At 40.4% G+C, this 15,776-nt stretch overlaps 1 protein-coding gene across 1 annotated transcript in view; it reads right to left on the bottom strand.

Annotated features, from left to right (window-relative positions):
• Positions 1-1,169: 1,169 nt before the first annotated feature.
• EPHA4 (EPH receptor A4) overlaps positions 1,170-15,776 on the bottom strand; it is a 113,386-nt gene continuing 98,779 nt past the window's right edge. Inside the window, exons 10-17 of the mRNA XM_075507377.1 lie at positions 15,603-15,716; positions 15,236-15,421; positions 11,125-11,186; positions 10,378-10,587; positions 7,692-7,841; positions 5,061-5,254; positions 2,359-2,514; positions 1,170-2,071 (exon numbers count right to left, since the gene is read on the bottom strand). Coding sequence (XP_075363492.1) covers positions 1,957-2,071; positions 2,359-2,514; positions 5,061-5,254; positions 7,692-7,841; positions 10,378-10,587; positions 11,125-11,186; positions 15,236-15,421; positions 15,603-15,716 — 1,187 coding nt within the window. The 3' untranslated portion in view covers positions 1,170-1,956. The remainder of the gene's footprint in view (positions 2,072-2,358; positions 2,515-5,060; positions 5,255-7,691; positions 7,842-10,377; positions 10,588-11,124; positions 11,187-15,235; positions 15,422-15,602; positions 15,717-15,776) is intronic.

Below are 15,776 nucleotides of genomic sequence, written 5' to 3'. Positions count from 1 at the left end.
TTGTGCCTGGCACAGCTGAAATGCAATGTCTATTCTAGAGGATGTGTCATGAAAATTCTCGTCCTACCCAGCACAGCATAAGTGGGCCCAATCCTGTCTCTCTTCTAAGGTCATCTCATCACTTTGGTCCTCAAAAGGCCTTTAAAAGGAATCTAATTTATACACTCTGTTCAAAAAGAGTAATAAAAGCTTTAATATAAATAAAATACAAGCCTAAATGTGTTCAGAGCTTGACTGGATAAAGCTTTATCCGATGTGACCTAATGAGGACAACTACATTCCTATAGCAGTCACCTCCACCTAGCAACCCAGGGGATGCTTTCATTCACTCAACTCTCCTTCTATTTCTTAAGAGGAGTTGGAGGGCAGCTTTTCAAGCAGCTCATGCTCCATCTTGTTTGACATACTTGCGGAGGGGTGCTTAGACCTTAGCCATGCAGCCTACACCTGGCACTCACACCCACAGTTGCCTTGATAATCCAGCCTATGGGGCTGGTTTCAGAAGTGAATTTGGTTCCCACAGGTAATGAGACTGGATCAGCATGTCTGAAGTGTAACACTGCTGCATAACATAGAGCTATCACCATGCCTGACACCCAAACTGTGCAAAACCAGGAAGGCTGCATGCACAATCCCATTTCTTCTGCTCCCCCTCCCTTAAACCACTGACACAGCAACTGAAACTGATCTTTCTAAAACACAAATATTGGTTCTACTGTTGTTCATGAGAGGGCAGGAAAAATCCTTGGTTCTTCTCGGTGCATGTATGAGTATCTGCACTTTACAAGGTTATTCTTACTTCTATGGGATCCATATGTGTGGTTTTTCCACCCGAAAAATAAGGGCATCCCTACTGTTCTCAGTGCGAAGTGGGGTCAGGCTCTTAGCACTGAACTGAGTGAGCACCAAGACACGCTCTTACACCTTGTCTGCACATCCTAACACACTTGAGAGCAAGACCAGGTTTTGAAACAGAGCAATTTTCACCGTCATTAAATAGAGCAAACAATGGGAAACACTAAGCAATTAGTCTGGGAAACCAGCACAGGTTCATACAAACCAGTTGGAAACCCCAAGTAATACATACTACAGCACTTTCCACCCCCCCCCAACAGTGATGAAATCCTAGCACAGTTTAAGAAATAAAGCACCATGAATGTGTTGGACACGGTATTTCCACTGACCTTCTCCACATGGCAAAGGGAATCACTTCTTGAAAGAGAAAAGAAGTCTAAAAGCTCCACAGCCACGATTGTCACAGCTGACTACTGGCAAGATGTTCACAAAATGTCTTTAAGTGGTAGGATTCAGCACAGCACAACAACAGCCAATAATCTCCTCAGAAGTCCAGTTTTGCCCAGTAATCCACGAGGTGAGTCATTTCATGTCTCAAGCCCGTAAATGGGTAGATCACTAACCGATAGGCACTGATTAGCCAAATGATATTCTCACTGAGGTTTCTGCAAGGTATTAGTGATGCATCAAGTCTGCAAAAAATATCCTAGGGCAGATATTCTTCATTCCAGTGAAAGATGCACAACGGTGGTTTCACCCACAAATAAAATACTATGGTTGTATTCCTACGGGTCATAGGGAGAAGGAAAGTAATTTTGTTTTTGTTTTTTAAGCACAGTATCTGGCAGCAAACATAGCATCAAAACTTGAATGTGACTTTATATTTATATAGATACATGTATTTTACATATCGTTGATCAACAGAGAAGTATGTTCCAAGAAACAATTTGTTCCAGGTCTGGTTTAAAATGACGGCTTGTCATTTCTGGAGGCTCCCCTCCCAACACACACGCTCGGTTTCCACAATCTGTACATCAAGCAATGCTGCAGATCTTTATTTCGACGGGCGAGGAGACGAAGTAAAAAAAGTGCAGTTCTTCAATTAAAGTGCATGGATGAGGTAAACTAATTTCAAGAGTTTTGAGTTTATTCAGTACTGGCTCAGACGGGAACCATCCTGCCGTGCATCTGTTGCATTTGGGTGCGCATTGCTTGAACGCTGCTCAAGATCTTGTTCTGGTGCACAATGGCAGTGATCCCAATCCTTGCCAGGTCACTGTGGAAAGCAAGAGAAGAAGCAGGGGGCTCAGAACCGTGAATCAGATGCCGGTGCAGAGAAAAATATTAAAAGCCAACTGCAAGCAACACAGCAAAAGCAAGGCAGATGTACAGAAATGTTTAATTAAATAAGTGAAGGCATTGTGGAGGCATTTTAAAGTTATCCTCCATCCAAATGAAAGGCATTCCATTCCTTTAATGACTGTAATGATATGTAGCACAAAGCAAAAGAGGCCGATTAAATCCAGATTTACCAGGTTTTTTGTTATATCGCTGAGTACTTACTCCTGGTTCATATGCACCACAGCCTCTAGGGTGGTATAGCCAGCAGCTGTGAAGTTATCCTTGTATCGCTCCATTTTAATGGCTTGGAGCCAGTCACTGACAGAAACAACCGCCGAGAACTCAGGGGAGCTGGGATCCAGCAGGGTTGTGCTAGGTCTGGATGCCAAACAGTGAAAGGACAGAGAAATGGTGTCAGCTGGATCATGAATCGCAAACCAAAGTTTGGTCTCTGCAACAATTATCCTCAATGATTAGGGAAAGTAAGGGCAAGACATTGCGCCCAGCGAAACTGGTGGCTCTCTGCACAGCAACATAGATCAATGCAAGAAACTTAACAAAATGCAAAGTAATAGGCCAATTTCTGCTAAGAATGAATTTGACCTTAGGTTTCTATTTTTGCTTCCAGATCTAATTTGAACCACTATGCTGCTTACAATTTCCACCTCAGATGCAACCAAGTTCATAGAAAATGCTTTTACTTCAAAAAACAAAGAAGATGGCAATGCTGGAAGGCGTTCAGCCTGCTGGGTCTGTATCTCACACGCAGCAATGCAAGACCTTGCCAAACCTGCATATGTCAGACCTCAGCTCAGCAACTATAGAGACACTACTGAAGTATGCGCAAAGGAACTGGCAGCTCACAACCTGCCAGACTGGTTTGGAGGGCAAAATTCAAGGCGGGTTCAGATAAGTCCTGCTTCTAGCCAGGTTTGGGGGGAAGCTCAGTGCATTCAATCAAACTCAGGACAGCAGGGAGTTAATCCCCTCTTTAATCAGTCCATTCCTGACCAGCGCGTGTGCCAGGACTGGTGGGAATCATGCGAGCTTTGATCTTTGTTTGCACAAAGATCTCGTTTTCTCATTTTCCCTTGCACAGATTTGTGAATAATTATTTTTACAAAATTTGCTTCTTTTATTCATATCTCATTTATTATTTCATTTATATTGTAAATCACAGTTTCATTAAATCATTATAAATTACTACTATCTATCTAACTAAAACAATTATCATTTAGCAATTTATTTGAAAATGCACATCAAAGATTAGGTGTGCAATAGCATAGTTATGTCTTGCCTAAGGCACCGAGTACGTGCTGGTAATACTTGGTACAACTCTTTCACTGTACTACCTAACATAAGACCAATGATGGCAACCTAATTATATACAATTATGCTTCACGTATAAAGTCATATTAATAATGTTATATGCATATTTGAAATTCATATTCCAAAGAGAAGAAATATAAAGATCTATAAATAGCCATGAAATGACCTTGAATAGGCTACTAACTTCTGTTTTATATATATATATATATATACACACACATATATATGTACACACACACAAAATGACCTTGAACAGGCTATTAACTTTTGTAAAATCTATATATTTTCAAAGAGCACCTGTAAATTGGAAAGAAAGCAAATTGGAGGAGTTTATACTGTGATTCTCAAATCAGATTATCACAGCAGATCATATTGTGATTCTCACCATGTAAATTATTTAAGCCTCAAGGGTGGATACCTTTTTGCCAGGCTACCAATGAGATCAGGGCAATCTGGAAGACATGTGGTGATAGTGGCCTCACAGGGTTAATAATCCCTCTTCTGATAATGTACTTTGTAAGCAAGAGTCACAAAGGGATCTACAAGTTTAAAAATGAAAATAGCTTTTTCCAGGGTGTTGTTCTGTTGGAGGCTAAATCAGAATGTCTGTTACTCCTTCACTGATTCAAGAAACTTAATTTTGTATTGCCCAATGGATATTTTTGTACCTTCCTGTCTACTGAAAAATATTTTCCCATTACCTTCCTCTTGTGTCTTTTCTTTTAAGCTTTTTTCCATATTTACTGTAAGCAAATTTACCTTACAAGGCAAAGACATTTGAAAAAAACAGAACAAACCTGGTGTAAATTAGTAAAGCTCCTATTACTTCAGCAGTGTTTCACCAGCTTAAACAAACTGCTGATCTGTCCCAACAAAGATATTTTGGTTTTACCCTACAACTCTGGGAGTTTCCTTCCTACCGCGCTTCTTTTGCACGTACCAGGTATACCATGCTTAGCAAACAAAACAAAACACAAATGTAATGTGGGATCGGTGGAGACATGAAACTGGCTTTCCACAAAATTAAATTCAAATTCACATAAAAATTAATCCACACCTTCCCAATGCCCGCAAGGCATTGGCTGTAATGTCGTAACGCTCATTTGCAAATCCTACACAAATCTAGGGTTTATAAAACTTGATGATGTACTTTTCCTGCAGAAAACCACATCACTCCTGTTAGCTACACTGCATTAAGGCTACCCGTTCAAGCCCCTTTCACTAGGGGGGGAGAAGGAAAAGACGCAGCAAACTTTGTCTTCAAACAGAGTTTGCCTGCATCAGAACTTTTTCAGGACATGCTTAAGACTGTGCTATAAAACTGGTCAGTGCTGGTGTTATACAGAAACAGCTCTGCTCATTTGATTTTCCTTCTCACAGAGCTAGGGAGAGTCTGGGGTGCCCAGTGGAGTTCAGCAGTGTGCCAGCACGGCCTCTCTACTCTCTTGCACGGTGCAATGTCTGCTGTGCAGTCTGGCTCTGCAGGGCTACAGAGCACGCTTTAATCCCAGCGCAGAGGTTTAGGTGACTTGCAGCTTTGCCTGTCATCTCCACTGTGCTCCCTCATACATCACCATTACAAAAGCACAGCTGACCTGGAGCTCTCACTGCCTGTCCTCTTCAGGCTGTTGGGGTTGCGGATGAGTTTGTCCAGCATGTTGACGATCTGTCCAAATTTAGGCCTGTCACTGCGTTCCTTCTGCCAGCAGTCTAACATCAGCTGATGGAGAGCAATGGGGCAGTCCATCGGAGGTGGCAGCCGATACCCTTCTTCAATGGCTTTAATAACCTATAAATGGCACAATTAGGAAGACATTAGGGAACATCAGACACTACTCACATCTACCAGCTGAGTATCATTTATCCTAGGGTGATCCAAACTATGGAAACAAATCCACAATTAAGTGAAACAACATGGAAAATTGCACTCAGACTCAGGCAGTTGGTGGTCTCAGAACTGTCATTTCTCTTCAGCAATTCAAAACTAAAAGGGTACAGCATCCAAAGCAGACATCAGATACAGCAGGACAACGTATCACAAAAGAGCACATGGGATACAGGGATGACAAAACAGCCTAGGTTAGAACCAAGCAACTATCCTTGTTGGACAGAGGGTGGGAGAAGCAACAGCTCTACAGCAAATCTTTAAAATCTGTCAGTTTTGGGTGCAATATGTTGAAGATGAAATTTTCCCCATCATTTTTAGGGTACAGCAGATCACCCCCTCCTCCCTCTCCTCCTGGGCTAGCTCCTCTCTGTCAGTAATACAGACCTTGTAGAGAACCTGTTCTCTCACCACTGTATGCTCTGAACCAAGAAATGCAGAGATGGGAACCCTTTTGTGCAGCTTTATCAATAAAGTTACAGAAGTCCAACGCAGCAGCTTAAGTACGCATTTCATATTTAATAGAAACCAGAAAAACTCAGAAGCTGAAGTCATTTCAAACTCTCCAGAAAGGGCTCCAGAGCTCAGTACTCTGATGGCTTCTTAGCTCTCTCAAGAGAACAGGACATGACCAGGACTCAATTCTGATATGACAGGGACATGACCGAGAAGCCTTCAGATCTTAATTAATCGATATGACTTTGCTGGCAGGATTCACCATGAGACTAGAGACCAGGAGCGCACATAGATTGAATTATGCTAAATTCCCTCGTTCTGGTCTTGTCCAATTAGTGGCTAAAATCCACTGGGAGGACAGGGCGAGGGATATGCTTGCACTATTAGCAGCTATTCAGTGACCACAAACAAAGTGGTGCTCACTACTCCAGAAAGTATAAAGACCCTTTTGATTTCTCTTGATTCAACAGACACTGAGAATAATTTGCAATCCATTTCTGCTTTGTTGTGAAAAGCACTGCTCTCACCATCGTTAAGGAGAAAAAAATGGTATGTCTGTGCCATGTGCTAAAAAGAAGATGCAAAGACAGTAATATCGGCTTTCACTGTCCTGTTCAAGGCAGCCTTTCGACATGGTCTAGAACCGCACATTAGCAGTGTATACCAGCCTAATATGCTAGCTCTGCGTTCGTTGCATTGAGCTCCACTGTGCTCTGTAGACATGCCTGATATAACTGAGACACATCTGCTGTTTTATTTTCTTGCTAAGTCTTGATGACTTCCTGTTAGCAAAGGAAGGCAAGATTGGGTGCCAGAAGAGACATTTCACATCAGAAGGAAATTAAAATTATATCCCCCATTTAGATTAAATGCCATCCGCATCCACACACTCTTTGAAAACGTTCAGCTCTACATAAGAAAGCAGATGACTTGTAAAATGACTTAACCACTCCCATGACCATATATTCAGATCAACATTTTCTTCTTCCTTTATATGTTTGTAAATCCCCTGGGAAAAGAATTATGGATAATCTATGCCTCATTTTCACTGGGATTTTTTTTTTCATTTAATAAAAATTCTATTAGCAAAAGCTCTTATTAGCATTATTATTAAATACTCTTCTGGAATAGCAGCCGTTGTGCATGCTCCCTCTTGGAATACACTGAAGTAGTCCAGATGGTATGGTTAAACAGGACATGCATAATTTAAGAATGGTCATTTAGGAAAGCTGCTTTTTAATGTCCTCGGGGGGCAGCTATGCAATTGTCGCAAGGATGCTCTGACTGATAATCAGAATTGGATTTCATATGTATTGTTTCCTACAAGAAATAAAATCATCTGGAAGAATTACAAGCACACTGGGGCTTGAAGAATTAACTACTAATAGGAAGGCCCATTAAATTCAACTGTTTTTTCTTAAAGACTTTCAATAAAGTTGAGATTTAATATCAACATTCAAATCTTCCCTCTCTTGACAGTATTACGATCTGACAATTTAAATATATTAATTTCCTTTCCTCCATTCTTCTTTCTTACTTTAATTGCTTATAATATTTTTCCTAAAAAAAAAAAAAAAAAAGAAAAACAAAAACAAAAAACAAAAAAAAGAAAGGAAAAAAGATTCATTCACAAGTTATAGACCCTAACTTGAGAATCCCCTATTCCCTGACCATAGACCAGGCTTGAAGTATTCAAGGAAGTCTCAGTTCCAGAGAGGTTCCCTGAGATATCCTACCACTCATGATATCCTTTTAAAAACCTGGAGCAAATGTCTTATAACCATACAGGAATTGACACAGAAACACATCAGCAGACATCTAAGGACAAAGATAAAGGTGCGAGGGGAAAGGGAGAGAAAAGGAAGAGGAAGCTCAGGAGACTCACATCTTGATTGGACATATCCCAGTAAGGTCTTTCTCCGTAGGACATCACTTCCCACATGACGATGCCATAGCTCCACACATCACTAGCCGATGTAAACTTACGGTAGGCAATTGCCTCTGGTGCAGTCCACCTGATGGGGATCTTACCACCCTGTCACAAATAAAAGAAACCACAGGCTAGAGAGTCACTGACCCAGTAATGTGTACGGCTGACACTGTTCTACACTGCCATTAAACATACAAAATGGTTTTCTGTACGCAATTCCAGAATCCTTCTTAAAAAGGCCTCCACTTTCTCTTTTTCTTGCCATAAAACTGTCAGATCCAACCAGGAGGCAATGCTGCCCATCTGTTTTCTTCAGTCACAAGGAGGCGAACCAGTAAATTGTTAAATGTATTTTTATCGGCCCTCTAAGAGATCTCTGCTTAGGGCTATGCTGAAGCATGAGAACAAGCAAGGGGTTTTACAAAGTATATATTAGAGATCTAGTTGACAAAACAAATAAGTACATACTGTTAATTACTATTTCCTTGCTTGCCTGTCTGACCTGTTTGGCCTGTTTCAGAAAAATGGGATTATAAACGTTTTGCTTTTCAAAAAGGTAAAATAAAGAGAGGGTAAACTTGGAAGATTTATGAATACTGTGGTGTTTCCCATGGGCAATATCCCAACTCCTACCAGAGATGTGAGACTGCAAGCAAGCCTCTGGGCTCTGCCAGTCCCTGTGGGAGGAGTTTAACACCAGGACACGGTACAAGGCTGCTTTTGATACCTGTTGGAGAGAGCTGCCTCTTGTTACAATACTTCTTTTTAAACAAATAAAAACACTCGGGCATCTGATTTGGGCCACTGAGGTCCTGCACTGTTTTAAAAGGAACTCACTCCATCCTGTTTATCTGATTTTGCCTTAGCTGAGTGATCCCAGGCCAGAGATTTCTCCTTTTGTTTATGCTAATATGCAAGGTGTTTTTAATTGAGCTTTTGGTTTCCTGCAGTTCCACCTGGGGAATGACTTAAGCTGAACAAAGGTTTTGGGGTTTTTTCATTTGTTTTTATGCTTTTTTGATTATTTTGGTAGGTTTTTTCTCAGCAATCTTCTAGATAGTTTTTATCCATAACTGAGTGCAGCATGTGCATACTTAATGGTTTATTGTTCTAATATCTCTCTCAAGTGTTTGATAGGGACTTTTTCCAAAGCCAAGTGAAATCAAAAGAGGTCCTTCTCCTGGCTTCTTTGGCCTTTGCATCAGGCCCTTTGTGAATCAGGTTGTAGCAGTATATGCCTTGTGTGGCTATAGCATGCTTTCACTTTAATGAGTTATACTACTAATGGGGAGCAGAATGCACCATTCTCTTAAAAAAGGATGCTTTAAAAATTGCATTCTATTGCATCATCTCCAGTTATGAAAATGCTCTATTCCTCCTTTCAGACACAGATGCATGGACATTGTTTATACATGGTTGTCATTCTAAAAATTGTCAATAAGCTCTTTTTATTTAGCTGCTCGAGTACAGTGGAGTTCATCCAAATTTTCCTGATCCTTCATTACTGATACTAAATGAAAACAATGCACTGTAATGCAAATGACATTGATTCCCTGTAGTTTACTCTTGAGAGCAAACATAATATTATATCTCCACTCACTAAATTCAAAGGGAGGATTTTCAATCATTTCTGTCTTGCCCTTGTGTGTTTGTCTAAACTTTGATTTCCCTGAATACAGCTTTTCAGACCTCTGCTTCTGCTTCTTCCACTTGCCACCCTTATGAGTGAGAAACACCAAGGCTGGCCAGCATTTAATACTACATGAGTCTATCCTTCCCTGTAATGAACTCTGAATCCATTAAAGGATGAGTGTTGAGATTAAACTGCAAAATCTGAGTGCTGCAAACAAACTCTGCACTAGGGAGAACAGATGGAGAATGGCAGATATTTAAAAATGAAGAAAATAAGCAATTAAAAAAGGAGACTTTATAAACTCTGACTTTTTTTTCTTCACGCGCATGTTAATTACAGAGGTATTGGTACAAAGGCTGGTAATGGTTGGGATGTTGTTTTGTGGCCAGAAGTACTTCCATTAGTACTATTCCACATGCAGCATATTAAAATGGCTTTAGCAAAATTAGTTAACAGTGGGATGCTGAAATATAGATAAAATGGGAAAGAAACAAAAAATGGGAATGCAGGCCCCACACTTTTCCCAATTCACAGTCCAAATTACTTAGGGTCAAATTTATGACTAGCTTTGTGATGGGCAAAAGTGAATTTATCTTTTTTTTTTTTTTTTTTGGTGGCATATCTACACTTGCTGAATCAAACCTCAGTGGGACTAGCCACTTGCAAATAATTATGCATGTCTGTAGATATCAGAAGGAATAGAAGCCCAGGCTCTAATTTATGGCATCAGATTCCTGTCACGCACTCTAGCACACTGAAGGAACCAGAGGAATACATGGGTCACATCCTCAGAGAAGAAATACTGATGTAGGCACTGATGTAGCAATAACACTATATCAATTTATACTAGCTATAGAGTCTGGGCCAATGTTTATTTTTAGGTTGTGATATAGGTTTTCACTTATGACTGAGATTATTTTTAAACAAACCATTGTTACCTCCCACACAGTCAGACAAAACCAATATGTAGGCAAGAAAACCCACTGGACATTTTCTTTCCCTCCTTACCCGTGTGGTATAAGCTGCTTCAGGGTCGTCTTCCAGGACACGGGACATGCCAAAGTCAGACACTTTGCAGACCAAGTTGCTGTTGACTAGTATGTTCCGAGCAGCTAAATCCCGATGCACATAGCTCATATCAGACAGATACTTCATTCCTGAGCCAATGCCACGAAGCATCCCCACCAACTGGATGACTGTAAATCTGCCATCATTCTTCTGCATACAGGGAAAGGAAGAAAATCACAGCGCATTAAGCTAAAAGCTACATTATTGCCTTTGCTGAAATTGGCAAAGAGCATATCTCTGGATTCCCGTCTTCTCTCAAATAAAATGCAATGTTATTTCCTCACTCTCCTGACTAGTGTCTATAATTCACCAGTAAAGTACAAACCCAGAGGTTCTGTCACAGCTTCCAGTGGTGCAGTATCCAGTTTGCAATTAATGTGGTTTTAACGAGTCTATAGCATTGTGATGCTTTCAAAAATGGAGCAAATCAGAACTGTTCCCATTAAACATGGGTTATTTAAGACCCTGCTACTTTAAACATTACATTTACTCTATATCCTTCCACATTACATTTATTCTGGTTTTCAATAGGAGCAACACCAGAAAACAGAATTTCCCAACTACAAACATAATTTCTTTAAAAATGCTGAATTTTCAGTATCTTTCTGCAAAAAAGAACCAGAATGAAAACCAGAAAATGTTTCCCAGTATAAAATCTCCTTAGCTTATTATGAAGAAATCACCTACCCTGAGGAAGGCATCCAAGGAGCCATTCTCCATGTACTCAGTTATGATCATTACTGGTTTACCTAGAGTTTGCAGAAAGAAAAACACAATTCCTTGATGAACACCAATGTTAATGGGATAAAAATGTGTTGCACATGATTTTACTGCCAAGACACCTGGCTTACACAATCTAATCTAATTTGAAAAGCACCAAGCTTATGCCTCAGCTGTGGGGAGCAAGAGAAGAAATATTATAGGACAGAAACATTTAAAGGGCCCCATCTGGAAGGTTAACCCTTTGGTTGACTCATTGACAAGGTCTTTAGCTAAAGTGGCTCCTGTTCTCTAAGGAATATATGAATTGATAACTGAGAGCTAAGAAACAAAGATCTGTTCAAACTTGACAAAAATCTTTAGCGTAATTAAATTGCTTGCAGACTAGAAAGCCTTCCTCTTTCAAAATGGAATTCGTGAATGCTTTGGTCTCTCTGCCTCTTTCAAAAGATCAACGCTTTAGGCGAGTTAGAAGCTGTCAGCAGCTACAAGGTATTCCAAGACAACTGGATTTAAGAATGCAAAATACAAGCTGTTCCTCTCAACTTTCTCTGTCCTGAATTTGTATCCTGTGTCTCTTGTTATTTATAAATGAGCCAAAGCCATTCGCCTCATGAAGTCAACCACAGGATAAATGATTCAATGAATTGTGTCACATGTGGGGTACAGTGCCTCAGCAGCACTCAGCTTTCCATGCTGCAATACAGAGCGCCAAGCTGGGCAATCTGAAGAGAAATATAATGTAATGTGAGTGACATGGGGATGCTTTCTAGGCACTCTCCTGCCTAAAACAACAGCAAATACATAAATAATGTTTGATGCTGTCTTTAAGAGCTTTACAAAGTCATACAACGCTGAAACTGAAAACATTTAGGTACATACAAGTAACACTAGTTATTCCACAGGGTTAAATCATGCTGGATATTCAGCATCTAGATATTTGCAGAAATGAGTCCAATATCATCTCCATTCTAAAAGTCAGCAATGGGAGATGTAGAGAAGTAACTTATCAAAGGTTGAATGGCAAAAGCCCGGTCCCAAGATGAGCACTGTTAAGCCCACCTGAAGTCAAGGGAGCACCTGACACTCAGCACCAGGCTGGCATGGCAACCCTTCCCCCCAGTTTTGCTTTAGCTACAGGAACTATTGAGTTTCTTCCTAAATAAAAGACAGTGTCCCAGAGAAACTCTGCTTTTGTACTTCCTGGAGCAGCTCTGAATAAGGGAACATTATGGGGAAAGAAGGGTTCAATGGACACATCACCTAGACTGTAGATAGCTCAATTCTGTCTTGGCATCAGAGGTATCAGAACTACTCAACTTTTCCTTGCTTCTGTCACCAGCAAATATCTGCTCCAGAACAACCAGCTATGAAAATTACCCTACCGTGAAATGTTGCAGCATTGAAAGTTCCCCTAATCATTTCTACCTCAGTGCATTTTTCACCAAGATGCTTTTCTCTTCATTTGTCAGGGATTTCTGTTTTTGAAGTAACCCCTTTTTTTTGGTTAGAAAACAATATGCTATAAGGGCTCACTGTACTGAAAATTTTACATCATTTCACGTAGGCCAACATGTACGTGCAATACACCGCTTATTTCACTCATTATTACTTATTTCACCTTTTCAGTTCCAATCTTTCCTTTGCAGGCCTTTTACTATTCCTGCTTCTCCTTCCCTTCCCTACTGATATCAAAACTCTTACTGTTTTGGTCCCATGCAAACTGGCATGCCTGTGAAATGCCAGTCTGGCAGCTGAACCCTTTCTGATTTGCATGAATGCAGCAGAGAAGCGATGGTATTGCATAAAGCAAACTGCTCTGGATGAAGGGCTTAGTGACCTTGGCTGAGTACTTGCACTCTTAAGGAAAGGGATGTGATAAAACATTATTCTCCCTCTAATTCACTTTTGCAAGCATTCTTTGGTAGAAAGAGAAAAAACTCCAACCAAATCTGCATATGTCACTGTTTCATTTATCCTTTGCAACTGTGACCGGAACCCTTCCACTGAACAAATACAGCTAAATGAGTTTTAATTAACCTTCCTCAATCAAAAGATACTATGTCAACGTAGAAAGGAAGAAAAGGAGACTCTTTCAGTGCATTAACATGTAATTTCATTACTCAGGCACTTCTTTAGCAGGGGAGGGGGACAGAGAGAGGAGAAGTTACCATCAGCGAGTCAATTATTAAAGTACTTGACTAGCAGCCAATAATGTATTCAAGGTTTTTTGCTGCCTCTCTCAACCCCCATCTACACCACTATTTATCTCACATTTTAATTTTCAGTTTATTAAATGCATTCATTTATCACAGCATTCAGAAAACCTATGGAGAAATTGAGATAAATGTCTTCTTACGTAGCCCTATTTACCAAACACACCAGCTCTGAGGTAACCAAGCCAGCTTGCTGTGGAAGCATCGCTTACTGCGAGTCAGGCAATGAAACGTTCTTGGGTCGGGCTACCACCTCCTCAGTGAAAATTTCAAATCATTTTAATTCAGTGACAACTGCATTATGCAAATGCATACAGTCATTTATAACTGCTAGAGCTGTAATAGCTCAGGGGTTTCCAGCCTCAGTGGGATTTCAGAACAAAGATTCCCCTGTTGCCTTTCTTTTACAGAGGTGCTAGAAAAATCACTGTCTGCAGCAAACACTGTGGCCTGACCACAACCCCTCCCTGCCCTTTGTTACAAGAACAACAAAAAGAGAAAGAGAGAATCAGACCTGCAAAGTTTAAACAGAGTATTATCTTTTAATTTCAGTTTCCAGGGAGGCCCTCAGTAAACGACGGTCAAAATTAGTCCAAATCCCTATTTTCCCTAGCGGAATTTATCTTGAAAAGCAAACAGCATCACACTGTATGAGCCATTTTCAACAACTGTGAGAGAAGGCAAACTAGGAGAGGGAAACACAAATGAGTAAGGGTAAGATTTCCAGAAACACAAGTGGTAGAGCAAGCATCCAGCTCCCACCGACATGCAAGAGGGACAGGGTTTTTCAGTGGTATTGATGGCTTTGACAACAACCCTCTATGGGAGATACTTTGTTCTTCTAGTAATATTTTACTTTTTAACTTTTCATCTATATCTAATTTTAATTCCCTACACTATTAATACCCTGCATCCATGTTCACCGTGCACGCCATCAGCTGCAGAAGGTAAGCTTCACAATTTCCACCCTTTAACAGCAGCTCACAAGATCACTGTCTGCTTTCTTTGCTACCCTGAACACGAGCCCCTACATCCAAAGGGTCTTTTAGGATTAGTGATCACTGCCAGGCTTTTCCAACATGCTACCTAGTGCAGTTGGAGCATGGACAATAACTACACCATCGCAGTGGCACTTTATCAAGTCAGACCCAAGCCTGTCTTGTCTCACAGGTGTATTTTCAGTTCTAGCCTACAACAAACAGCATCCAGCGAGCACTGTCATTCTGTTTCTAAGGCAGGGTTCATGGCACAGTGAATGCTAACAGACTTAGAAAAACCCCAAACCAACCAAACAAAAAGATTGGCCAGGTAAATTCTGCAGAGTGAAATTATCACACCTGTAAATCAGAGAAAACAAATAAGCAAGTTTCACACTAAAATAGCCTACTTCATTTCAAAGGCTTGCTCCTTACATCTGTGCTTTGTACCTTAAACATATGACTCTGTAGTTTTGTTTTGGTATTTTTCCCCCAACCATTTTAAATTCTTTGCTCACCATCTGCTTTTGCCTATCCTGTAACAATCAGCTCAGTCTAGCAAAGATGTGAAAGATGCCTGCTTGGCATAGCAAGAAGGGGGGGGGGGGGAAGCCAATTCCTGCAGTATTAATTCCCCCTACAAAATCTTGTACAGGCTGCCTACAGATAGAGTATCAGTTGAAACCATAAACCCATTTATAGCTGACAACAAGGTTAATGACTTGTCCTGCACTGATTTCCTCCTATTAGCTATCAGTGGATCTGTTCCATCTGTCATTTCACAGGAAAGAGGGTAAAAAAAAAAAAAAAGCCAGCACACACCACCACAGGCTTAATTTCTCAGTGACTTCCAAATTGGCCTTGTCATGAAAATGACCTACTTACATTTAGTAACTACACCTTCCAAGTGGATGATATTGGGGTGGTCAAATTGTCCCATGATGCTGGCCTCACTCAGGAAGTCTCTCCTTTGTTTATCAGTGTAACCAGCTTTTAGAGTCTTGATAGCAACACAGATCTCTCTTTTTCCTGGTACTTTGAGACGTCCACTGCATACTTCACCAAATTCCCCTTAAGAAAAAAGGCACAAGAATCCATGGTCATGAACACGAAGCACGCACTTGTGTTGTCAAACTGTTATGTCAGTTCATTTGAGGGAACTGTCATACAAAAATCATAGGATCCCATGTTTCCTAAAAGCAAATTTAAAACTATATTTACAGAAAAAAAATGCAAAAGTTCTGGCACTTACCCACACCAATAACTTTTTCAATCTTTATGCAGGAGGCATCAATTTCTTTGGCAAATTCCCTCACAGCTTGGTTTGGATCCTCGTATGTAAAAGGATCCACATATGTTCTAACACCTGCAAGGCAAAAATGTTTTATTTGAAGTCACTGATCTACATGCTGCTGAACACAGAACA

The sequence above is a fragment of the Mycteria americana genome, chromosome 7 (genome assembly GCF_035582795.1).
Source record: "Mycteria americana isolate JAX WOST 10 ecotype Jacksonville Zoo and Gardens chromosome 7, USCA_MyAme_1.0, whole genome shotgun sequence".
Lineage (NCBI taxonomy): Eukaryota > Metazoa > Chordata > Aves > Ciconiiformes > Ciconiidae > Mycteria > Mycteria americana.
Note: the sequence above shows the minus strand (reverse complement) of the source record. Positions and strands in the feature narration are given on the sequence as shown.